At 42.2% G+C, this 26,790-nt stretch overlaps 1 protein-coding gene across 1 annotated transcript; it reads left to right on the top strand.

The window, feature by feature from the left end:
• The first annotated feature begins 53 nt into the window (after positions 1-53).
• On the top strand, positions 54-25,222 carry MDH1B (malate dehydrogenase 1B). Its single transcript, XM_030327356.1, has 11 exons — positions 54-83; positions 3,886-3,998; positions 7,270-7,404; positions 7,600-7,742; positions 9,312-9,808; positions 12,828-12,969; positions 14,286-14,449; positions 16,856-16,995; positions 17,536-17,587; positions 20,606-20,686; positions 24,517-25,222. The coding sequence occupies exons 1-11, from the start codon at positions 62-64 to the stop codon at positions 24,546-24,548; spliced, it is 1,521 nt and encodes a 506-aa protein (XP_030183216.1). The 5' UTR covers positions 54-61; the 3' UTR covers positions 24,549-25,222.
• The last annotated feature ends 1,568 nt before the right edge of the window (positions 25,223-26,790 follow it).

Genomic DNA, 26,790 nt, shown 5'->3' with positions numbered 1-26,790 from the left:
ACGCCGTGGTTGCTAGGGAACCGCTGAGCCGCCCTTCCTGGTCCTAGGTCGCGGCTTTAACATGGCCAAATTCGTGCTTGCGGGTGAGTGATCCCCAAGTGCCCCCCGTAGGTCTCGCAAACACCAAACTCTCACCTCCCTTTGGCCAATTAGCAGTGATATTCTTACTTTTGTTCTAGCGACTCCAGCATCTATATGGACCACACCTCAAGCTTCTTCTGCATTTGATTCAAAGATTTATTGGGCAGCGCCCTGTGCAAAGCCTCCCGCCCACTGGAGATACAGTGGGGGGAAAACAACACCAGGGCCTGCCAGAGCTTTCGGTCTCACGGAGTACAGCAGCATGTAAACAAGAAATTTAGATCCACTGGAATTAATGAATAAGGGAGATGTGCACAGGACTCTGGGAGGCATTCCAGGAGCTGATTTGTGAATATTTGCGATAGGGAGGCCATCCAGATAAAAGCTAGAAGAGGCTAGAGGTCTCATGGCCTATGAGGAACAGTCTGGACCTGGTGGCTAGAATGGGAGCAGCATGGCAGATCCTTGCACGTAAAGTACACCAACAAAGGTGTTTGAACTGTATCTTGAAAGCAATGAGGAGTCTTAATTTTTTTTTAAGCAGGAGAGTATGTGTTTGCATTTTAGGAAGCCCACCTGTGTAGCAATGGAGGGGGAGGATTGAAAACGTCCACTGGCGTCCAGAAAAAACCACTAAAGGGTCTCAGGAAAAGCGCAGGCTTATTGTACCTGCCTCCTTCCCTTTTCTCCGGCAAGTTTTCTTGAAAGAGCAGACTGCTTTCTGTCTTCAGGTCCTTCCATTCAATCTGGCTTCTGCTTCTACCTCCTGTCAGATATGGCCCTCACCAAAGTCACCAATGACTTTTCAGAAGCGTCCAGTCCTTATTTGAAGTGTTCTGATGCATTAACACAACTGGCATCTCCCATCTGCCTGGAAACCGATTTTGCTTGCTTCTTTATTCATTCAGAAGAACTTTTTGATCACTGACTGACTATTTGCTGAGAAAGCAGTGATACAGAAACTTACAGAGACGGTGCTTGTGTGTCAGTGACAGAGCAGGTTCTGTAGGAGTAGTGTGCAGAAGACCTCATTTAGTGGAGTCAAGACCTCCCAGAGGGAGTGTTTTTTAAGCAGAGATCTGAAAGATGGGGAGTTACCTAGCAGAAAGGAGGTAGGGAAGAAGAGAGGGATTAAGCATAGGAGTGGGGTTGGAACGAGGAAAGCTAGTTTGGTGATGATTGAGAGTGTACAATAAGCAGAAGATGGAAATAGATTTAGTAGGATTGGAGTAAAGGGTACAAAGGAGAGAGTATCGTAGGCTGAGGCCAGAATTAGTTAACATAGATTCTTGTGAGCCATGTTTAGTATTTTAAACATTATCCAAAGTACATGGAAGGCTTTGGAAGGAGAGAACATATCAAGTTTCATTTTACCTGAATGTTATTCTCCATTGGAAGAGAAAGATTAGATGCCAAGACCCCAGTTAGGTGCAATAGTCCAAGAAGGAGATAGTGGCTGCCTGGTCTGGGATGGTGGGCAATGGAAATGGAAGGAAGTGAATGGACTGGAGGGATATTACAGAGACATAATTCACAGCACTAGATGTATAATTAGGTCGAGGAAGAGAAGTAAGGGAGAAGAAATAGTTAAAATTATTTCCAACCAATGGTTTGGAAAAATGGGTAGATAAGGAGTCACTGAAAACAAAAATTGGAAAAGTAGGCTTAATACCCTGGATACTCTTAATTCTCTTAAATAACTACGTAGTCAACATAAAGAACATAAGAGAAGGAGCAGATTCAGTGGGGGAGTTTGGGAAAAATCTGCCCTAGACATGCTGAGTGCCTATGAGACATTTAGAGGGAGATGGAAAACTACAGGAAGGTGTAAACATCTGGATAGTTCTGAACTGGATGTACAGATTTCTACCTGAAACCAGAGAGTGGAGAAGATTAGCCAGAAATAATGCATAGAGTATGAAGATAAGAGGCAGTGAAGAGCCTCCTTTAGGGGATTGATAAAGGAATAAGAACTACAAAGTATGGAGAGAATGGCCAGAGAAGTAGGATGAAAACCCGAAGAGTGACCTGACCGTAGTGGGTGTTTTCAGAAGGATAGAAGAGGGCAAATGCCACAAGAAAATGGTCAATGAGAGAAGGATCAAAAAGTATCCATTGGATGTAATGACATGGAGGTTCTCCCTGATGTCCCTCCAGAGAGTCATGGCTTAAAGCCAGATTGAAAATGGGATAAGAAATACATGGAAGTAAAAACTGGAGATGGCAAATGTAGAGGACTCTTTCAAGAAATTTTCATAGAAAAGGGCAGGTAGAATGCGTTAGCTAAAGAGGGACATAGGCTTTTTGGTTTTTTTAGGACAGGAAAAACTTAAATATAACTGTACTATATTTAAATATGATGGAAAAGGAACATTAAGAACAGAGATAAAATGCTGAAAGAGAGGCAATTCTGAAAGCAGAAGAGGGTGGTATTCAGAGCATAAGTGGTGAGATTAGACCTGGAAAGGAGGTAGGAGCCACCTTCCATTGAATAGGAGGAAGAAGGAAAGGATGAGTCCAAATGCAGACAGGCTTATAGGAATGATGGTAGGAGGTTGGAGGATTTACCAGCTGATGCCTTTTTGTATGATTTGGGTTTGTTTTTGTAAAGTAGAAAGCGAGGTTTTCTGTCACCTTCCAATAGTAGTGGGAAAATGGAGACAAGAGGTTTGCAAGAAGCGGGCCAAGTTTAGAAAGGTAATTGTGAAGAACAGAAAAGAGTGATGATAAAACAGAAGGAGTTCCAGGCAGAGTTGAAGGCCAGTTGAGGCTAGTGACCATGAATTTATAATGGCGCCTCTCTGTTTGGTTCTACCATGTTTTTCCAGGGGTGCCTAGCAAATGGAACCCAGCAACAGGAAAGGCAGGTACGCTTTTACCGGGCTGATTTGCCAGAAGCATAGTAGGGCAAGATAATTTACAACATGAGCCAGAGAGTGGTTGAATTCATGAACCATGGATTTGAACTAAACAGGGAGGCTAACAGACAGGGAGTGGGTGGGAAGTTTGATGATTGAGAAGTCACCCTGAAGTTGAAGAACTCATGATTGGGAGTAACTGGGGAAGATTGTTGCAGAGGGGGTTCTGCCCTTGGCTCCTGCCCCTCTCCTCCTACTCCCTCAGACACCTAATCCCATCTACTGTGGTGGCTTTAACTTCCTGTGTGTTGATGGCTACAAAATCTGTATCTTAATCCCTCACATGGGTCCTGTACTTGAGACTTAACATGTGAAGCTACCTGCTGGTCATATTCGATTAGATATACTGCACATACCTCCAATGCACTTGTCTATAATTAAACTTCTTACCTGTGGTTTCTCTCTAGTAAGTGCAGGATCATCTGCCCAAGCCAGAAAATAGAAGTTATCCCAGACTCGTCTCTCTCCCTTCGGCTTCTCCTCCCTTTAGCACCATGTGATTTTACCACCACTCCTCACTTCATACTTGGCCTTTTAGTGGATACTAATGAGTAGTTCATTACTAGTAATTCATGCTTAGTTAGTAGCACAGCAACCCTTTAGAGAGAGTGAGATCTAGCTAATGCTGGAAGAGAGTAAATATCCAACAGTCTTTATTTTCTTTCCACATTTTATTACTTAAGATCCTGACCTTCTATGAAATAATTTTTTGTTTACTGCTGTTATAAAAATCAGAAGTTTACATGGTGGCAGTTATACAATAATTCTATGTAATAGAATATATCATAACTATATCATTATTTCTGTAATTATATGGCAATACTTATAACTTACATGACAATTTCTGTGTAATGTAAGAAAATGTTGCTATTTTGAACTCTTTTAGGTAGAGCAGATTGCCCATATTATGCTAAAGCAGAACTTCTGGCAGATTATTTACAAAAGAATCTTCCTAATTTTCGGATACATAAAATTACACAACATCCTCATGTTTGGGAGGTAAGAAGCCTTTCTAGTGTGTTAAACTCACACACTCACAAAATGTGTTCTAATTTAATGAAATATCAGCCAGTGTATCAGATAGGCTTCCAATAATAAACGTTCATGTACTACTGATATTTTAACACTAATAAAATAAATTTCTACTTACCAGTCTCAAAACATTATGTATTTTTTTCCCCAGTAGCTAGTAGAACAAATGAGGGCCCTAACCAATCAGTGGAATAAATTTCACTATTTTTTCTCCTAGAATCCAGGTAACTTACATTATCCTTTTTAACTTTTCATTGTCCTTCATCTGATTTCTAATGACACGAGACACTACCATACTGCTGCGTCAGAAGGCTCAGCCAGCCCTGAACTCTGAAGCTGGGTGGCCCTTCAGAGATACTCTAAATACAGGCGAGGGGGCTGGGCTTTTGTACTGGCACAACTAACAGTCCTTGGATGCAGGCTGCCCTTGGGGAAGGGACTTAACTCTAAGCAAGGGAACCTCTCTGAGGTCGGTTCCTGTAGAGAGACTCAGCACTGAGCCATCAGCAGCCAGTGCACCTGGTGGCCCAGGCAGTTGTGTGTCTTGGTCATGAAGAGGAAATCTGAAAGACATATGACACGATCTGCTATAGTTCACCAGCTGTGCCTTTTGGATCCACATTCTCCAAATAATAATTTCATACCATCTGGGAACAGCTTTTCTGAGGTTCTGGTTGGCGTCTTTCCCTGAGGAAACTTTACAAGAAGATGGTTAGTCAAAAGAACCATAGTCTCCACTGCATATCATTTTAGGCCTGTAACTGACGCTCGTCACCTTTCTGTCTACGGCCCAATGTCGATCCCCCTCCCGCTCTGCTGGTCTAGGTGACTTATGAGGCATAATGAACTAGACCTGTATCCTTAGGGGTCTGAGTCCTAGTTTCTAGCACATGCACATTTGCTGTCAAAACTGAGCAAAGCAGTACCAAGGATTCCCCAATGGATCACCTAGATGCCAAATATTCTTTTCTGCCCACATGCCCCAGATCAGCAGTGGCATTTACTCCTTCCAGGATGGTAACTCCTTCCCTTGACTGCTGTCCCTTGGCACAGGAGCTCCAAGTGACCAAGCAGAAGCCATAACTTAAAGTTTAATGGAACTCTTCCTGATAGAACCACCCTTGCACCTCTGGAACTTAGAACCTCCAGACCCATAGAATCTAGAGTAAGTAGTTTAGGGGAAGCACGAATTCTCCAGGTGGGTCACTGGGAGTGATGGTAAGCAGGATCACTCTTAATTCCATCTCTTGGTTCCTGGATCCATATATGTCACCTATTGGGGAAAAAGCACTATATTGATTCATGGTATATATTGCATCCTGAAAGACAGTGCTTTATCCCTACAAGGTAGCAACCTCTAAGCACCTCCAGTGGGCTGTCCTATCCCTCTATCAGGCTGCCATGTGATGTGATTTATGATAGGGCCAGTGCATCCCATGGTTACATGCCCAGTTCTACACATGCTTTAATCCAAAGTGGTTCAGAGTGATGTTACACAGCATCCCGGGTTGCTAGGTTGAATATTTTGTAAGCTCTTGGGCAGGGTGCTGGCCAAAGCCCCACAAGCAGGAAAAGCAGTTCTTTACCCAGAATATTGATTGTGATTGTCATTGCAAAGCCTGGTCTACACAAACCAGATTGTTGATTCCAGTCAGGATGAATCACTGCCCTTTCTAGGCTGAAAGGGGTGAAATGTAATCACCTTGCCACCAAGAAGCTGGTTAATGTCTTTGAGGGATAGTGTCATTATCACTGGGTCAGTGTTGGTCTGTATTACCATCACAGTGGACATTCAGCAGCAACAATGGCCAGATCAGCTTTAGTGAGTGGTGGCTCATTCTCTAGGGCCGTAGCGTAACCTCTGTCTCTTTTGTGAGCCCACTGTGCCTTCAGCTAAGTCACCTTATCTGCTGGTTGTCTCATGCTTTTATCACAATATAGATGTTCTCTGGTGGGCACTGTCCCCAGCCTCTTTTATTTCAGGATTCTATCATCCCAATCCCCAGGGGGTCCAGCTCTAGAACAGCATGTCCTTTAATAGCCCTGGCCAGTAATGGACATCCATACCAGGCTTCTCAGTGATGCTGAAAACATATCACCAGCACAGTTCTTATCATTTTGATGAAAGTATTGTCCTCCAGGCCCTTCCGGAGAACGTAACTGACTAGTAGGTTCCATGCTTCCATAGTAGCATATCCATACCAGCATGCCCACTTTTCTGAGCTTTTTGATTCCTTCTCCTATTGTCTTCCATGGACGTTTTGGCATTTCCATTTCATTTCTTGTGAACCATCACTTTCTCCAAGCTTCAGAGAGCCATTCTAGAAACGTGTTACCACTGTCTTCTGAGGTTCTTGCCAGGATATATACCACTGAGTTGTAGAAGAGTGATTCATATTGATAAATTCTCCCCTATCCGACTGTATGTTCCATTCTTGATTCTGCACCCTCAGGGTCCAGACCTATACATTCACTGGTCAGGCTGTATAATGACTAGGGGAACCATGGTAGAATCCTCACAGCAGCATTATTTGCTTTAAGGGGTGATAAAGGCACAGAGATCTTCAGCATAATTAAGATAAATTAGTTTCTAAGATTTTATGCGTAAGGTAGTCTCATTACACATGCCTCCAATGGCAAGAATGCTATCATGTACTTTACTCACAAGAAAATTGCTCTCTAGCTCTACTCAGCTCTTGTCATTGGAAAGCCTGGTCTACACAAACCAGATAATTATGATTTAAACTTTTCCTAATGAATATTATTAACATCCATAGATGATTTTTAGCTCATTAATGCAGTCTGAATGACATAAACTATACCCACATATTTGGAAATCGGGGTCAAGTTTACGTGGCCCTAAGACTGGAAATATCTCATAGAGAAAAGCAAGGGAAGAACCAGTTGAATTTTTTGGATATCAGAGGAGTTGGGACACTTGGCTTTTCTTTTAAAGCTCTCCACTTTCATTCACGGTCTCCTCAGCAAAGAGAGCAACTTTCAGTACTTTCATTAGGTCAGCAAATTTGAAGAATCATCTTTCTGATTTGATCAATTTGTTACTTAACTCACTACTATTTTCTGCATATACCTTTTACAGTGTAAAGATGTCTAAATTTTATTATGTATAATCAGTGGTAGTAAAAAAACAAGCTAGTTTGTGTTTGAATTCTGAAGTATTGAACTAAATTCTGACACCGATTCAATGGATGACGTGTCTTGGAATATCATTCAATAGGAGTGGCTAGAAGATTTGTGTGAAAAGAATAAGTGGAGTCACAGAAACTCCCCCATCATCTGGAGAGAGCTGTTGGATCGTGGAGGAGAGGGGTTGCTTTTAGGAGGCTATAACGAGTTCCTGGAGTACGCCCAGGTATGCGAATTAAGTTGGTTTATTTGCTCAAAACATTATCCTTCTCTCATGCTGTTCTTCAAATGTCTTGCTTTCCAAAGTATTCCCTCAGCTCTCCTTTTATGCTCTTCTGGCTTTAAATAAGAACTTCCCATTATAATTACTGTCAGCTAATTATGTATTCTCGGTGTTGACTTTTTCTTTCCTAATATTTAGCTTTACTACGGTGTCACCTCTAGCATGACTACTGAGCTGATGAAGATAATTGCTCAAGAGAACCTGGAAGCACATATAGAAAAAGAACTGCAGGAAGAAGTCAGGAAAGATCTTGTCAATCCCTTGCAGGTCTGGATCACCAGGTAGCACAGTCAAACTCCAGGATTCATGAGATTGGGTGTTTATATTTAGAAAGAACAATAGTGTGGGATTAAGTCCATGATGGAAGAACATCTGAATGTCAAGTTTGAGATTTGTATGGATAGATAGATAGATAGATAGATAAATAGATGCATATATATCCCTCAATATAGCTTCATATTTGTTTTATTTTTTTAAGATTTTTGATTTATTTATTTTGAGAGGGAGAGAGGGTACATGTGCATGGGCCAGGGAGGGGCAGAGAGAGGGAGAGAGAGAATCCCAAGGAGGCTCTGCACTGACAGTGTGGAGCCTGATATGGGGCTCGATCCCACCAACAGCAAGATTGTGACCTGAGCTGAGATCAAGAGTTGGATGCTCAACCAACGGAGCCACCCACGTGCCTCCATATTTAAGCTTTACAATATAGTGTGTGTATGCACACACACACATGCAATCGAAGAGCAAGGGTATAGCAAAGATAAGTACTTTGATAACCCCATCTCCAGCTCTTGTCCCCTCAGTCTGTGTCTCTCAGGCCCTCTGCTGCTCTCATTCTTGCTCTTTGCCTTGCTGTCCTTCCTGCCCTTTCCCTCACTTTCTGTCTCCTCCCCCACTCCCATCTCATTGCCCGCTGCCTTCCCCTCTTCCCCACTTGCTAGAGCTGACGTTGACTCTTCCTTGGCTCTTCCTCTGTCACCTCCTGTTGTGTGCCTGCCTCACTAACCAGTGTTGTGGCTGGACCAGCCTGTGGTTCTTACCGTGACTGCAAGACACCCTCAGCAATAACCGTCAGGAAACTTTGGAAAAAGGGGTTTGTTACTTACACCTCCCGGAACTTACATGGCACACCTTGAGCCACACGGTGATGTCAGTTACAGAAAGAGAGAGAGAGAGAGAACATGTAAGCATGCGTGGGCCTGGGGCTCTGCTTTTCTTGAGGCTGAGAGTGGGGGGCCTAGGGTTTTGTGGACTCACTCTGGACTGCCGAATTTAAAACCTAAGAGTGGAAATTTAAAGCTTGGAAAGAGAAAAAACTAGTGGCCCAGATGGTCAGCTACCCAGATACTTGCTGAATTGTGGACACCGACCCATGATGCCTAACCTATGCTGATCCTAGCCTTCTTTGCAAGGATTTAGAAAAGATAGCCCTTTCCTCCAAAATGTCATTACTTTGTAGATAAGAATATGAAGTAGAAAAGAGCTATGGCTAAATAAAACTTGTTATTTCTTTACCTTTTTAAGACAAAATGTAAACATGTAATCAGAGTGATATGACACCATTCTTTTAAAATCTGCTTTCTGCATAATCTATTTTATTTGAAACTTTTGAAACAGGTACATTTCTTATTTGGGGATTGTTTTCAGAGGGCCAGAGTAAGGGATTAGTAGTGAGCATTTTTTTGTTCAACTTTGGCTTTCCAGTCTTAAAAAGTCTATGCAGCTATGGACGCTGATTTAAGCTATTAGATCACCTGATTACTGCACATGCTGAAATATCTATTAAGAATAAAGGCTTAACAGGGGCAAAAGATTTAACTATTCGTAATCTTGCTTTGCATTTTTATTAGTGCATCTGTCCCTGCCTGCTACAGCCTAATTCCCATTTTGGTAAGTGGCGAGGTGTTCGGAATGTGTACGGAGATGAGCATAAATCTATTTGACAATGAGCAGGCGGAAGAAGATCTCCACCTTCTCATGACTGAGACTCGGAACCTGGTGGCACCCTTGCTCCGGAGCGTCTCCGTCTGCACCAGAGTGGAGGAGGCCTTCCGCCAGGCCCACGTGATCATCATCCTGGACGACAGCGCCGACCGGGAGGTGTATACTCTAGAAGGCTGCATCCGAAGCAGGCTTCCTCTGTGTAGGCTGTTTGGACAGCTGATTGAGAAAAATGCTCACGATTCCGTCAGAGTTATTGTGGGAGGAAAAGCCTTCGTGAATCTGAAAACAGTTTTGCTTATGAGATACGCCCCAAACGTGGCACATAATATCATCGCTGTGGCGCTGGGTGTGGAAGGCCAAGCCAAAGCCATGCTGGCCAGGAAACTGAAAACCGCCCCCTCCAGTGAGTGAGCTTCCGTTTCTGTTTCTGGTTTTAAACAGGGCGATCTCAAAGCAGCTAGGAAGACCCTACCCGTTAGGATTTTTCTGGGTAAACTTATTGTGTGATCTGACTATTGTACAAACTGGTTTTTGGTTTTTTACTGTTTTTAATGACTGGCTGACTTTGTCCATCATTGTAAAAATTAGTAAACAGGGGCACTTGGGTGGCTCAGTCGGTTAAGCGTCCAACTTCGGCTCAGGTCATGATCTCACAGTTCGTGAGTTCGAGCCCCACGTCTGGCTCTGTGCTGACAGCTCAGAGCCTGGAGCCTGCTTCGGATTCTGTGTCTCATTCTCTCTCTTACCCTCCCCTGCTCACCTGCTCATGCTCTGTCTCTTTATCTTTCAAAAATAAATAAAGACTAAGTTTTTTAAAATAAAAATTAGTAAACAAACGTTTCATATAAGACATATTTTTCAAGCTATAATTTGAAACCTAATGTTCTAATTTTCCATTATAATAGTCAACTAAGGTAATCAGTGTTTTTTTAAAAAAATAATCAGGGGTGTATTTAAGTGGCTCTACCTCACTTCCCACCTGTGTGACCTTGGGCAATCACTTAACCTTGCCTCATCTGTAACATGAGGATGTTAATAGCACTTACCTCCTGGAACTGATGTGAGGATTCAAAAAATAATATTTCCAAAGTGCTTGGAAGAGTGGCCAGCATGTGGTAGACATTTGCGAGGGTATTTCACTTGTCCACGGGATTATATCTGAGCTGTTTTTGCTTCTGTTGGTCTTTGGAATGGCAGGCATCAGAATCCTGCAAGGATGAGACCAGTTCAGAAAATGGATTGGTGTATTTTTTTTTATTTTTTTAACATTTATTCATTTTTGAAAGGCAGAGAGAGACAGAGCGCGAGTGGGGGGAGAGGCAGAGAGAGAGGGAGACAGAATCCCATCAGAGCTGTCAGCACAGAGCCCGACACGGGTCTCAAACTCAAACTATGAGATCATGACCTGAGCTGAAGTCAGCCGCTTAACTGACTGAGCCACCTAGGTGCCCCAGATTGGTGTATTTAAAAGCGGGGTGCTGTATTTAAAAATGTTTGTTATATTTGACAAATTTCAGCTATTGGGTAAAGGAAAGAGAGACATGAGAGGGACGGTAGTCAATTGGAATTGTCAGCGGAGTAGCAACAAGAAACTCAGCACCAACAAAGACATTGAAGCAGAGGGACCTGAAATCTGAAAAGCATCAAGGAGAATCATTTGGGGGAAGATTCCAGATGCCAAGGGGGTAGCAGACCTTTTCGGGATATCCCTTGAGTTCAGTTCACACATAACCCTGTTTCTCAGACCATGTGCATTGGCTTAGTTGGAACTCTTTCTGTTGCAGGTGATAGAAAGTCCACTCAAAGCAACTGAAGTCAGAACATTTTTTGTGGGTTTTTTTTTTCAGGCATAGATGGATGCTGGGGCTTAAATGGTGATGTCAGGTCTAGCTGGTTCTCTCTCTTGACCTATCCCTCAGCCCTGCTTTCCTCAGCGTTGGTTTGACTCTCAGGCAGGCTCTTTATAAAAAGTGGCAAAGTGGCCACGGGTGTCCCCAGACTCATACATTCATAGCTTAGCCACCCCAGTATAAAGAGGGTTTGCTTTCTCAAATGTGCATAAGTAGCAGGATAATATCTCATTGGCCAGGCTTGGACCATTTGCCCATCTCCAAAACAATTGTTGTGGCCAGAAATCTGGAATCTGGGTCTCGTGCCTATTGATAGACCTGAGGGGTGAGGACAGCCCCACCCAAACCATATGGACTGAAATTGAGAAAGGGTAGTTATTTATAGGAAAACCAGGATGCTGTTAAAGAGAAACATTAGGAAGAAATGTTAGGAGAAAAAACAGCAGATGTCCACTATGATTTTCTCTAACAGAGCTATAAAGAGCCTTAAATCTGATAAGCAGAATTCTTCTTCCTACTGCCCGCCTTTGCACACAACTATGTGAGAGTGTGATACTTGGAGCTGATGCAGCTGTTTTAGGACCACGTGGGGCAGGCCAAGAGAGTAGCATCTTCTGAGCCACGGAGCAAACCCCCGTGTCACTGCCTACCTCAACCTGTTATTATAGAAGAAATGCGAATTCCTTCTAGTTAAGCCAAGTCACAAGGATATTCTGTTACGTGAAACCAAACGGCAATCTTCCCTCATGCAGAACAGTAAAGAATGTAATCTCCACAGTAGGAAGTAGTGTGAACTTAGAATGAAGTCTTTAAGCAGATAAATAAGTGAATCAATCAACCAATCAAATTACTTATTTTTCACTTTGGATACAATATTCTTAAAAGATCCACAGTTTTAGAATCATATTAAATCTTAATCACTATTTATCTCTGACCCCTATCCTCTTATTTTCCTTCATAGTACACATCACTTTGTATAGTAAGTAGTTTTGTCACCTGCTCCCCTCCACCCCCAGAATGTTGCAAGGATTTGGGCTCATTTGTTTTCTTCCAAACGTACCACCTAAAAGCACCTCACACATAGAAGCCAATTCAATTATTTGTTGATTAGGACGTTCCTGGGGTCCTCTGATTATAACACCCTCATTCTGCTGGAAATGAAACCAACTCAGGGGTTAAGTGATTTGCCAAGATGTCTATTCCAGTGTAGAATCAAGGACTCTGTCAGAACCAAAGCAGAGAAAAAGTTCTCTTAATGGCAAGCAGAGTGGTAAAAGGATCACACCGGTGGTACGATTTTCAGTAGTAATTCTTTGAGGGAGCATTTCAGTATTTCTTGAATTCAATGATATGCCCGTGCCCTACACAGAGCGCGATTAGGAATTGCCAAACCCCGATGATTAAGGAACTTATCCACGCCATTTCCACATTTTGGGGGACCATAAACTAAGATCATCTTATAGCAAAAAGATTGATCAATCCTAAGACAAACGCACAGTCAAAAAATAGACTGCAGGCAACTTTTTTATATTAATGCTCATTATTATGTTAAACATTTTTTTTTCTTCACAGGCATCAAAAATGTGATAGTTTGGGGCAATATTAGTGGAAATAACTACATTGATCTGAGAAAAGCCAGAGTTTACAGATGTGAGAGTGCTATTTGGGGACCTCCTAACTATTCACGTCCTGTTTTGAGCTTGATTTTTGATAGGTATGGTATATTTTTAAGTCAAGTATACTAACAGTGTTGGGTAAATGTATAATCGTTGTTATAATCCTTTAAATCATCTTAGAAATCATTGTACAAAAATAACTTGACATTATTCACACCCACCTTTGTTTATGTGCTCTATTGAAGAAACATAGAAAATTCCACAGAATATCAATCAGTCAATCCCCATGCCCAACTTATTTGATTTTGCAATTATGAATTTTTGTGTTAGACTATCCTTCAAGTAGCCCACATGCTCCTTTAAATTTGTCTCTAAAGCAAGCATACGGAAAGTGAGCCTTCATTTAACACAGAGACAGAGACATGTATCCAAATTGAAATCGGTGGGAACATTTTCAAGAATAAGGAATTAAGGTGGTGAGCGAGCCCAGGCCCGTGCTGGGTGCTCTGTCTCAGGAGAGGCAGAACCCAGAAGTGGTGAAGAGCATGGTCTCAAGAACCAAGCCACTTGGATTGGAATTCTCAAACAGCCACCTATTAGCTGTGTGACTTCAGAGAAGTTCCTTAACCACTCTAGGCCTCAGTTTTTTCATCTACAAAATGGAAATGCTCACATAGTATGAGCCTTATAAGGCTGTTGGGAAGATGAAAGGGATTAGCACAGGCAAAGCACTTAGACCCAAGCCTGCCACAGTCAGCACCCCCAATACGATGGGGTGGGGAAGGGGAGAGGAGGAGTGACTCTGAAGTGTTTTTTTCTAAACTTTGCAGCCCTTTTCCAGTTGCAGCATTTCCTTCCCATTGCCCCTTCCTCAGATCAGAGGCACTTCACCCACGCCCAGAAATTATGTGCCCTGAGCCCACTCTCCTGCAGCATGCTTCCTCTGGGTAGGGGCAGTGTCTCATGGAGCTATCTCCAGCTGGCTTAGCGGGGACAGCCGTTCGAGGCTTTGTTCTAGTCTAGCCGAACTACTCCCTGAATTTAAACTTTATAGATTCTAACAACTTAGTTATTTCCCCGGTCTCAATGTGAATAGCTCAAAGTCTTATGATATCATTCTATTTAGGATGAAAGATACCACTGGTTCCAAAGATAACATCTACATATAGAATAAATTCTTTGTAATGGAAGTAATCGCTCTTGCAGTTCTCTGACCATGTTTGTGTGTTTCATATTTGTTATCATGTTTTTCATTTGACACTTCGGGATTCCTTTCTGCTACAGTTCGTTACTTTTCCATTGACTTTTTATGAGATTGAAGAAGCTTGAATACTTAGATCCTTGACCCAAGGAACATTCTTTTTCACTTACATTCTTCCCTCCGTTGTAAAATTGTTTCTTTGTCTCCTTATAGGGAGTGGGTAAACGGACAGTTTGTGGCAACTCTCAAAAAGCTGACTGAGACAGGGAAACAATTTGGAAGCATCTTAGCTGCACACAGTATAGCCACCACGTTGAAATACTGGTACCAGGGCTCACCTCCTGGGGAGATCGTATCTTTAGGAGTACTAAGTGAAGGTAAATCTGTTTTGTTTTGTTTTTAAACCTTGTATTATTTTCAAACTTCCAGGTATGCTCTGTGCTCCTACTTCCGTTTCCCCACCTCCTGCCTGACGTGAACTATAAACTGTCCGGACGTCCAGAGTTCTATTGCCATTTATTCACCATGCATTCATTCAGTTATCCATTCAGAGATCCAGGAGTGTTTGTGCGAATGCACAGGGAGCACACAGGGATCAGACCTGGCCTCTGCCTTCAGGAGATCTCGAGCAGAGTAAGAAGAGCCAGCTAACAGCAACTAAACCATTCCATTAAGTTTTTCTCACTGCATCCCCGCTGAGGAAGGGAAAGAAAGGTTGATTTTAGGCAGATGGCAGGAAGAATCAGGACAGACTTCAATAAGGAGGTGACACTCCAGGAGGCCTTCAAGCTTGAGTAGTGTTGCTGTGGCAGACAAGTGTGGGAAGAACATCTTGCAGATGCCACAGGAGCAAAGGCACAGGGGCAGGATCCAGAGAGCACAGCAGGACACAGATCTCAGGTGCCAGTGGAAATGCGGAAAGCCTGCTCTCCAGCCACAAATACCAGACATGCATTTTTATAGCCTCACTGCTTTCATCTGCTAAAAACCATTTCAGAGGACTGCTACCATTTTTGCAAAGTAGGAAAGAGCGAACAGTTGGCGTTCTGTGTTCTGTGGGTTCTTCTATCGAAAGCACCTCTTTCCTTTGTGTTTTATTTTCTCCCTGTGCAAACTCATTCACGCCTAAAGCTTCAGGCCTCACTCTCTGCTGCGCTGCAGCCTATGCAAACATTGCCACCTAGATGTCGCTTCAAACCAAACTACACCAAACTGAACTGTCTTCCTCTCCCATGTGATCTACCTCTTCTATTCCTTATGTTATCAGGAGAACCACCATCTTCCCTGTTATTCCAGTGGCTGTAGTGCAGCTCAAGGTAATCCCCCCAAGCCCCCCAAGTCAGAATCAATCTGTCTGTCCTCTGTACACACATAGCATGTTGTTCCTCTGTCAGACAGCATATTCCAGCCTGCCCTCACTGGTGGCATGGTTGATTACCTACGTCCCCACCATTAGGAGGCATATACCCTGAGGGCAGGGCTGTGGCTGGGTCTCCTCCTTGCTGCTTGATGGTTAGACAGTGTGGATCTTGTTTCGGTTGCAATTAAGGTGAGAAGCACCCTTTTACTGAATGAGGTGAATTCAAATCAGCATGTGACCTTTTTTTTTTATAGTTCTTTTTTTTCAATGTTTATTTATTTTTGAGAGACAGAGAGAGACAGAGCATGAGCAGGGGAGGGGCAGAGAGAGGGGGAGACACAGAATCCGAAGCAGGCTCCGGGCTCCGAGGCATCAGTGGAGAGCCCGACGTGGGGCTCAGACTCACAAACTGCAAGATCATGACCTGAGCCGAAGTCGGACACCCAACCGACTGAGCCACCCAGGTGCCCCCAGCATGTGACCTTTTTAGTGTAGCAGGCATTTAAAACCTTGTCTTTATTTGTAAACAGTTTGATTAAGCTGTGTAGGAATTCACCAGCAAGCAATGGGATCAATATTGGAGGTGAGGAGCACGTAATCATTATCTCCCTGAAATATATAGGTAAACTCTCATATGTTGTCCACCCGTAAGGCTGGCTTTTTACAGATAAAAAACAGACTGAACAGAGAACCTGGGATGCTCTCTAAGGAAAGGCCTTTTAGATCCCAGTTTCTTGACTATCCTCCCATTTTTGTTCTACTGACAACATTTTTGATGACCAGATGGCAAGAATAACTTTCTCATTTGATTGACTCACAAAAAGAGGGGGAAGTTTTATCTGTATGTTGTTCAGTTAGTGGTAAGTATTGTTGATCTTTTTATTTGGAACACATCCAAACTGAGCCCTGGGAACTGCGGGGAGGTCATCCACTTTCCCGTCCATCCCCCCCCCCGGCCCTCACACCAGAGCTACGGACCAGCCACATTCAGGCTAGCAGAGCAAGGCCAGGTGGACAGATGCCTTGGAGTCTTGGGCTACTGCGGTGTCAAGGAAAGGCCACAAGGAGCAGACAAAAGGAATCCAGAAAAAATGGAGGAGAAAGACTGCATTGGCCCCCGAAGCAGAGGCAGGGGGTTTGAACCAAGCCAGAGGCAACAGAAGGCACAACAAGACGAACAGTAATTCTTCTTTCGGAGAGAAACACAGAGGAGAGAGTTGTCAGAACTTGGAGAGGTGCTCAGGCAATACTTCTGGAGTAAATGTTTCGATCTTCCCAGGAGAGGAATTGCCAGAAATATAGTTCCGCCATTATTATCATTAAAAACCATATACGATGTCTGTCCTTTTCTACGGTGCTTAATGTGGAGGGTTTATTGTTCTGAGCACTTTGTTTTGCTTTGCTTTGTGTTTGCTCACTGCAGGCCAGTTTGGTATTCCTGAAGGGATCGTCTTCTCTATGCCTGTAAAATTTGAGAATGGAACTTGGGTGGTTCTTACGGATCTCAAAGATATTGAAATCAGTAATCAAATGATGACCAGAATGACAAGTGATCTAATTCAGGTAATGTCCAAATAAATACAGGAGGGCTGACTCTGATACTGACTATAAACTGATTTTCTCTGGGCCAAGGCAAATGCTGATCTTCTGTGGATTCAGTTGCATCTTATCCCTAAAAACAATAAGAAGGCAATAAGAGTTTGAAGAAATCAACAGAAGAGCACTACTCATTAGGTTATATAATTTCTGGCATGTTAAAAATATTTGTTGGTTACCGGGGCGCCTGGGTGGCTCAGTCAGTTAAGCGTCCGACTTCAGCTCAGGTCATGATCTCGCGGTCCATGAGTTCAAGCCCCGCATCGGGCTCTGTGCTGACAGCTCAGAGCCTGGAGCCTGTTTCAGATTCTGTGTCTCCCTCTCTTTCTGACCCTCCCCTGTTCATGCTCTGTCTCTCTCTGTCTCAAAAATAAACGTTAAAAAAAAATTTTTTTTTAATGTTTGTTGGTTACCTAAAAATCAAGACTCAAGGTGCTTTTCTATTGAAGAATGATTAAGTTAGCAATTGTGGTCATTTACTTCTCTGATTATAAAATTTTTCAACAGGAGAAACTTGTTGCACTTGGAGATTTGATCAGCTTCCAGCCCTATCAATCAGGTAATCTTTTAGATGTGACATTTTATTGAGCTGTTATTAAAAGACTACTAATGGGGCGCCTGGGTGGCGCAGTCGGTTGAGCGTCCGACTTCAGCCAGGTCACGATCTCGCGGTCCGTGAGTTCGAGCCCCGCGTCAGGCTCCGGGCTGATGGCTCGGAGCCTGGAGCCTGTTTCCGATTCTGTGTCTCCCTCTCACTCTGCCCCTCCCCCGTTCATGCTCTGTCTCTCTCTGTCCCAAAAATAAATAAACATTGAAAAAAAAAAAAATTAAAAAAAAAAAATAAAAAAAATAAAAGACTACTAAAATAGTTGTAGAAATGAAATATTACTCAGCCATCAAAAAGAATAGAATCTTACCATTTGCAATGATGTGGATGGAGCTAGAATGTATTATGCTAAACAAGTCAACCGGAGAAATACAAATACCACATGATTTCACTCATGTGGAATTTAAGAAACAAAACAGATGAACATATGGGAAGATGGGGAAAAAAAGAAAAGAGAAGAGAGAGAAACAAACCACAGAGAATCTTTTTGTTTATTTTAAGTGTATTTACTTAAGAGAGAGAAAGCATGCACATGCGAGCAGGGGAGGGGCTTAGAGAGAGAAAGAGAAAGAATCCCAAGCAGGTTTCTTGCTGTCAGCACAGAGCCTGACATGGGTCTTGAACCCACGAACCATGAGATCATGACCTGAGCCAAAACCAAGAGTCAGATGCTCACTGACTGAGCCACTCAGGTGCTCCACAAGAGACTCTTAATGACAGACAACAAACTATGGGTTGATGGAGGGAGGTGGGTGGGACACGGGCTAGATGGGCGATGAGTATTAAGAAGGGCACTTGTGATGAGCACTGGGTGTTGTATGTAAGTGGTGAATCACTGAATTCTACTTCTGAAACCAGTATTGCACTGTATGTTAACTAACTAAAATTTAAATTAAAAAAAATAAGATCACCATAATCATCCATGAAAAAAATAAAATATTTGTTGAAACTGAATCACTATTTGATATTGGTAACTATAATCTACATTTTATCACATTTAAATGAAATTATTGACAAAATAAACTACCAAGTTCAGTGTGTCCTTTGAAATAAAATATCTCATAAGAATGCTAAAGAAATTACCTCTTAAAAACACTATGACCTTGGGGCACCTGGGTGGCTCAGTTGGTTGAGCATCTGACATCAGCTCAGGTCATGATCTCACAGTTCATGGGTTTGAGCCCCACATTGGGACTTTGCGCTGACAGCGCAGAGCCTGCTTCAGATTCTCTGTCTCCCTCTCTCTCTTCCCTGCCTCCACTCAGGCTCTCTCTCAAAAATAAACATTTTTAAAAAGCTTAAAAAAAAAGCACTATGACCTTATAAATGCGTATATCATAAGTATTCATTTCCCAGGGCTGCCATAACAAATTACCACAAACTGGGGGGCTTATACAAGGGAAACTTATTCCTTAGTGAATAACTGAGACTAGAAGACCTACAGCAAAGTGTTGACAGGGTCATGACCCCTTTGAAGGCTCTAGGGAAGCACCCTTTCCTGCCTCTTCGAGCTTCTGGTGGCATTGTTTGGCGGTCTGGGCTATAGCCGCATCACTCCAATCTCTGGCTCTGTCTTCACATGTCAGTCTTCTCTGTGCGTGTGTCTGTGTTTCTTCTCAAATGGTGTCCATTTGAGATGAAACACAGACACCAGTATGACCCCCTGTGAACTTGATTAGATCTGCTAAACCTTATTTCTAAATAAGGTCACATTCACAAGTATCAGAGATTGGGACTTCAGCATGTCTTTTTGGGAACACAATCCAACCCACAACATCCCATTCACTTTTAGATCACTTAAAAAAAATAAATTTTAATAAGCTTATTTTTCTCATGGGCAGTTTCTCGAATCCTAAACTGACAAGGAAATGTTATCATCTTTCTTTAATCTCTAAATATTGAAAATGTTTAACAATCAGTGTGGCACAGATTTCACCCAATCTGCCTCTTAGAATGAATTAACTGGTAAAAAGAACTGGGCAGTGGACAGAGGACTTCCTTGGTCCAGACTAGAGAAGTTTTAGTGAGGTCAAAGCATTGCCATAGGGGAAGGGCAGAGAGACTAGACCTCAAGGAAAAGAGATTCTGGGCAGAAAGGTGGGCTTTGGGAATTCAGACCTGGTTCTGCCTGGTAGTCAAGTCACCAGGAATGGGCCAAAGTCAATGAAGCCCAAAGACAGCATGGAATCCAAGGGTATGGACTCAGAAGTCCAAAGAGCAGTCGATTTTCACTGGAACTCTTTTATTCCCAGATTTTTGAGGCCCTCTGTGAGGTTTCCTGCTTTTGCAGGGTAGAGCTACAAATTCCTTTTCTGAGAATGGGGTATAAAGCAGTCATTCTAGGGGCGCCTGGGTGGCGCAGTCGGTTAAGCGTCCGACTTCAGCCAGGTCACGATCTCGCGGTCCGTGAGTTCGAGCCCCGCGTCGGGCTCTGGGCTGATGGCTCAGAGCCTGGAGCCTGCTTCCGATTCTGTGTCTCCCTCTCTCTCTGCCCCTCCCCCGTTCATGCTCTGTCTCTCTCTGTCCCAAAAATAAATAAACGTTGAAAAAAAAAAATTTAAAAAAAAATAAAAAAAAAAAAAGCAGTCATTCTAAATTTGACTCCTTTGACTGGTAGTTAGTCCTAAATTTTCCATAATACTTGCATTATAGAGGGTTTTGTGAAAAAAGAACAACCTGATTTTATGCTATTTTCATTAACAAAGGTCAAAGCATATATGTGTGTGTGTATACATACATATATATATATATATATATATATATATATATATTTGATTGATCTTGACTCTGTCACCTGAAGGTGACCTTGACCAAAACACTGTTCCAGAGATTCCAAGATCAGAGCATTAAAAATAATCAGAATTTTGCTGTTTGGAGATCTCTGCTTATTAACATATCAATGAGATGATTCGTGTATGAGGTTTGTTTAATCTTTTCCATTAATTTAATACATAATTTCTTGACTTTTAGAAACTGACTTAGACGAAAGAGATGAAAAGACCACCTTACCCACCACATACACCAACCAGGAAAATCAAAGAGTCTCAGATGGTAGGTATATCAATTGAAAAAAAAAATGTCCTTTTTATCCAAGGTTTAACACTAAATTTTGAAGAAAGGAATTTGATCATCAATTAACCATGAAGGGGAGGTAAGCCTTTCATCACCCTTATCCTATATTCAAAAATCAGATCATATTTAAAATCTATTAAAACCTGTGAAGGAAATTACCAGCGATTCATTGAGCACCATCTGTATGCTGGCCACTGTGAGAGACACTGGGGGACACAATAACAGAGTTATGGCCACACAAACACGTCTTGGGAAAGGAGCCATAAGAATATTAAAAAGTAAATGCAAAGATGCACAATGAATTAAAAAGCTCAATAAAGCAAAGCAAGACAGGTCAAAAGTAAAGAGAGTACATAATAACTAATCTGGAAACTCACAAGGAAACGAGAGGTCCTTGTAATATATGGAAGAAGTTTAGTCATATCTTCAAATTTAGTTGGGACTTACAGTAGCTAAAAATAACCAAATGGTCATACATTTAGTTAGAAACTGTGCTAGTTCTGTCACACATGGTGAAAATATTCTAGAGATTATTGTACAACAATGTGTACCTGGTTGATATGCTCGTGTACGCTGAACAACATGTTAAAAAGGTAGATTTCACGTTACATGTTTTTAGCATAATAAAAAAAGAAGAAAGAAAGAAATACTAGGTTCTAGAGACATGAACATAAATCAAATGTTGTTCTTGCTCTCAAAGTGCTCACCATCTAGCGTGGGAAACAGCAAAGCTGACTTAAAACTACCCAATTGAGGGGCACCTGGGTGGCTCAGTTGGTTAAGCGTCCACCTTCTGCTCAGGTCATGATCTATATAGCTCGTGAGTTCGAGCCCCACGTCGGGCTCTGTGCTGACAGCTCAGAGCCTGGAGCCTGCTTGGGATTCTGTGTCTCCCTCTCTCTCTGCCCCTCTCCTGCTCGCTCTCTCTCTCTCTCTCTCAAAAATAAATAAAATTTTTTTAAAAATTAAAAAAAAACTACCCAACTGAGAAGGCAGTGGTATGCAGAGAGAGGCCCAGGCATAATGGAACCACATTGGGGGTCTCCTGACATAGACAGGAGAGTTAGCAAAGGCTTTCAAGAAGAAACAAAATGGGAGTGGAGTCTAGAAGGATGAGTAGGAATTACTCATGTCATGTAGTGAAAAAGAAGCATGCTCAGAGGAAGAGTAGAAGAGGCTGTGGGAGGTGCACCACCAGAAGGAGACACATGAGCCAAGGAGACATGTCAGGTGACCAAGGCATGACCAGAAGTGTGAACCTGAGGCAGTGTGGAATTGTATTCAGAAGACATTAAATAGAGTAGCTGGGCTAGAGCAGAGGGTCCCAAGAGGATGAATGGAACTGGAAAAGGTGGATGGAGGACATCTCCAGTTTGGCTGAATGGTTGGCTGAGAGCTCAGCAAAACAGCCGGTGGATGGCCAGACAAATCACGGAATGGGTGGGTCAGGCTTAGAGAACTAGTGTGGCTTTATCATCGGCCCCTAGAGGATGATCACGCAGCCCAAGTCAGTGTCCGCAGGACTGTGCTGAGCTCAGTCCCAGACAGAATAGGTACTTTAAGAGGCCCAGGGAGACAGTATCTGCAGGGATCAGAGTGTCAGCACTATTGTTCCAGTGAGCCTGCTGGTGCTAAGCAGTACTCAGGAAAGGAGTGAGGTCTCCAAGGCCCTTGTGAGGGAAATGAGAAAAACTGGAAGACCTGTCATGATGGAGGTGACTGGCAGCTTTCCAGAACAGATGGAGGAAAGCCAAATTGTAGAGGATCTACTCCTGAGTTTCGACATCAGAACAATCTAAGTGGTTAATTAAAATGGTAGATTCTTAGGGGGCACCTGGGGGGTTCAGTCAGTTAATCAAGCATCCAACTCTTGATTTCAGCTCGGGTCATGATCTCAAGTTCATGAGTTTGAGCCCTGAATTGGGGTCTGCACTGGCAGTGAGGAGCCTGCTTGGGATTCTTTCTCTCCTCTTGCTGCCCCTCCCCTGCGCTTGCTCACTCACTCTCTCTCTCTCTCTCAAAAAATAAACAAACTAAAAAAATTTCTTAATGGTAGATTCTTAGACCCTCTACTAAGTCATAATCTTACGTAGACTGAAGAATGTTAGTGGTGATAACATAAAGAAAATGGGGTTGATCTCAGGTTGTTTCAGGGCTAGCTGTTGAATGAGCATCAAGAATCAAATATCACTTGATAGAGCTTTCCAGTGTGAGTTCGGTGAGTTGTCAAAAAATTTTGTGGGTGACAAAATCAGTATAACAACTGGCATTTTTTCCCTGAATTGGAATAAAATTAATAAGTAAAGAGCAGTGAGAAGACCAGAATTTTCTTCCCGGTGCACTTGAATAGAATAGAAAAACAAAGATGAGTAGTAAAGATTAGAAAAGGGTAAGTACTGTTTCCTGTAACTTTTTTGTTTTATTATATGCACACAAGTGCACGTACTGGACTATAATGTAAAATACATTTTTCACTGTAAGTCCTGGTCAACAAAGATGGAAAAACACTGACCTAGAACATTTCAGAGGTTGTTATAGTCTACAGCCAATATGTTTTATTTAATTTTGGTTTCAGAATACAAAGATAGAATGTATTCTGGTCTAATCCAAGATGAGGAAAAAGATCTAGTTATGCCAGACAGTAAGTCAGTCGAGTAAGAAACAATCTCTGTAGTGCTAATGGTCATGACTCACATTGTCCAGTCTTAGACAATAACGTTGCAGTCAGAAGAACATAGTCCAGCTCTTGAGATGCCGTATGAAAGTGATCTGGCATCTGGCAGCTCCTAAAGAGCAAGGCTTTCAGAGAAACTTGGAATGGAAGAAACAACATAGGAGAAAATGAGACGATCTGCAAAAATCAATGTGTTTTAGATACTAAAATCTCTGTTCTTTTCATTCTCTATTTACTATGGTGGGTTTTTCAGATGTGACGCCTCTAACCATCTCTGAAAAGCCATACAGTCAAGCACCCATAAATGGTCGGTGGGAAACAAAACATTAACTAGTCTGTTTCTTATTCTATAAGTAGAACTGGGTAGAAGAGATCAAGTTTCCCCCAGATACAGTTCTTTTCAAACCCTTTCCCCATCCCACATCCCCAGGTCCTCAACTTTGCTCACTGAGGCTTCTGGAACCTACCTTAATACATTTATAACCAGGGCTGTGTCAATGACAACTGAATCATTCCCTTAGAATGAATATGTAAGGAAATGGACACAGATAGATCTGTGAGTCCAGATTTTCAAAGTCTATAACCTAGTTGTCACGGTATTGTACGAAAACAAGGCTGATGCAGACTTCTTTGTGGTTGACCAGTCAGGATATTCACCCACGCCTCCACACTTTTATTTAAATGTCCAATAAAATGAACAAATCAATTGTACCTTCCATTCTGAAAATGTACAGTCTGATGGGCTTTGAAGTGGGGCTCACCACAGGGAATTGGAATTGGTGCATAGATGAGAAGCAGGGCCAAGAGAATAAATGGAACTGACAACATAGCTGCAAACAAAATCGAGAATGAGAAGCAAAGGAGCCAAGGGACACTGCACATAGAAATAGATTGAGGTGAGGAGGGAGGCCAGAATTTAGTTTTGCTGTATAAAAATACCTAGCAATGGTCTCGTGGTTCAATGTCCCTCCTAGATAGAATCCCTCTCACACACACACATGCTCCCTCAATTGAATCAGATGGAATACAGGAATCCAGGGAACAGAAGAAAGAGGAGAGCAACAAAAGCTAATACAAATATAGGTTATTAATAGATTTTTAAATAGTTATACCTTTTACCCTCTTCCTTTTACAGGTTCTGAAGGGAAAACTATGGAAGAGCAATAGAGCATATTAGACCAACTATAAAGTTCTTTAGTAATGTAATAAATACGGAAAGACCCATGAACGTCTGTATTTAGGGAAGAATAATTTGAAAAGATTGGCTTTCATCTTAGATGATGTTATGCTAGACAACGACAGTGACAGCACACACCCACGAAAAAGTGAGTCCAGTCATTTTGTGTTACCCGAATCCACCCATAGGTTTCCTTACTGTCCCATTTTCTCATACAGTTCGGTGTCAGTTGCTATTTTGTAAACCACATTAAAATACAGTTGTCAGTCATTGCATCCTTGCCCATATATCCTTCTAGGAGAATCTGCTTCCTCCCACAGGCCACACCTAAGGCATGGACATAAGCATCCATGTTTGCTCAGCTGGTCTCACCACCTTTGGCTTCATCTGATTGTACCAGAATAAACATACTTTACTCAGAGAGAACCAACTAGATTTTTTCTCTCTGTGTCCAAAAATTTGCACTGAGAAAAATGGATAAGTAACTTGGTGTCTGGATGGTGGTAATGACAATAAACTAGAGAAGGCCACACATTTCTGCTGTGAGGTCTTCAGAGCTAGTCAGGTTCACCACCTTCATTAGGTCTGGCTGTGTATCCTTTCTCCTTGGGTTTGCTTGGGATAATTATATTTACAATAAATCGCACTTTTACTTTAGCTTAGATTGAATGGGTTTCTGTTTCTTGACACTGAAAATAAATAGAATGTTGAAAGGAAAGCCTAATATTTTTACCATATAATTGCATGGTTTAAGTAAAAATTACAGTCTTTATTAAAGCAGTAGTAGTCAAACCAATATGCTCATATATTTTCAAGCTAATAGAACCCTTTACAAATGCCAATTAGGAGCTTTTGAAAGCCCAGGAGTCATGTTAGAAACTGCTGATATCTGTGCTTTCCGTGTAGTTTCAATAGATCTTACAGTACAAATTACTTTCTGAAAATTCAGGGAAATTTTGGATACTTCTTCATTGCTTCTACACCCTTATGATTCAAGGCTGTGACCAACTTCAGCTTGTTTCCAAAGTCAGCACCTCATTTGATGTTATTGTAAAGAAAACTTAATGTCTGTCAACGTTGACATTGGGTGAGGTGTCGTTCCCTGATCCTACCATTTCCCCTGCCTCTCCTTGTGCTATTCTCAACCGAAGCAGTGTGACCACAAAGAACAATAACTGGATGGGAAGTCACGTGGTGCTCTACGCATCACGAGGCCGGTATGTGGCGGCTATTCCTCAATATACAGGGCTTCTTTATGGGAAAACCACACTAGATTGGAAAATGTGGCTCAGACCAAGAAACCTAAGTAAGGCTTCCTATTCCATTCTCCTTGAATCAGGTATGCTAGTCACTTATCAACAGGAACCAGCCAGAAAACCTGGAATAGAGAATATAACCATGAAGATCCATCACCTTTCAAGGCAGTGGTCCTGCCCCTTAGTGATAGGCTTTCCAGTGGGTGAAGCCCTGACCATTCAGATATTCAGCTGCTGCTCTAATAGGTGGACATCTACAAGGGGCTATAGAGAGACAGGGCACAGTTTCTCCTTTTTAGAGATGCTGTAGGACACATCCAGTCCCATCTCCAGCAGGCTATTCTTTCTAGCATGAACATAAGCTATTATATGTTTGAAACACTATAGGATGACCAGGATATTCTAGGATAGGCTCCCATCGGAGCACAGACCAAAGTGATATTAATCATTACACATAGTATCACACATTTGTCCCAGATTGATAGAAGATATGGAATTACACCAGAAGGAAAATATTAGCGTTTGCTATTTGTTTGACAATAATGCCGGGACCATTCCGAAAACATCTCTCAGAGAGTTTTGTTTTGTTTCAGCTAAGGCACTAGCTGTCACAGTAGCCTGATAGGTATGGTCGACCAACTTGGGAAATCTCAAGTCTGGTTTTCCCATTAGAAGTAACTTTAATAGGAGGTTATAAAAATGATTTCTCTATGTTATTACAACTGTCCTGATAAAGTCATGTGGGAGAAATATTCAGTAGAAAATTTAGAATATTACTCGAACAGAGGCATTATGTGAATAAAGTAATTATTGGTCCCAGAAATATAGGTTAAGTGTATATGTTCTTATAACTACAGCAAGCACTGTTACTTGCTCCCCCTACAGCCCTGTCCCCATTACCTTGACTAACAGAACTCCAATTTAATTGGGATGTACAAAGGCCCAACCCTAGGGATGCATCTTGCTAGATGTCATC

This window comes from Lynx canadensis, chromosome C1, assembly GCF_007474595.2.
Source record: "Lynx canadensis isolate LIC74 chromosome C1, mLynCan4.pri.v2, whole genome shotgun sequence".
NCBI classification, from domain to species: domain Eukaryota; kingdom Metazoa; phylum Chordata; class Mammalia; order Carnivora; family Felidae; genus Lynx; species Lynx canadensis.
Note: the sequence above shows the minus strand (reverse complement) of the source record. Positions and strands in the feature narration are given on the sequence as shown.

Coding starts and splice junctions, on each gene's coding strand:
- MDH1B (XM_030327356.1), top strand. CDS start 62: ATGGCCAAATTCGTGCTTGCGG. Junction 16,996..17,535: donor TGACAAGTGATCTAATTCAG/GTAATGTCCAAA, acceptor ATTTTTCAACAG/GAGAAACTTGTTGCACTTGG. Junction 20,687..24,516: donor AAATCAAAGAGTCTCAGATG/GTAGGTATATCA, acceptor TTCCTTTTACAG/GTTCTGAAGGGAAAACTATG.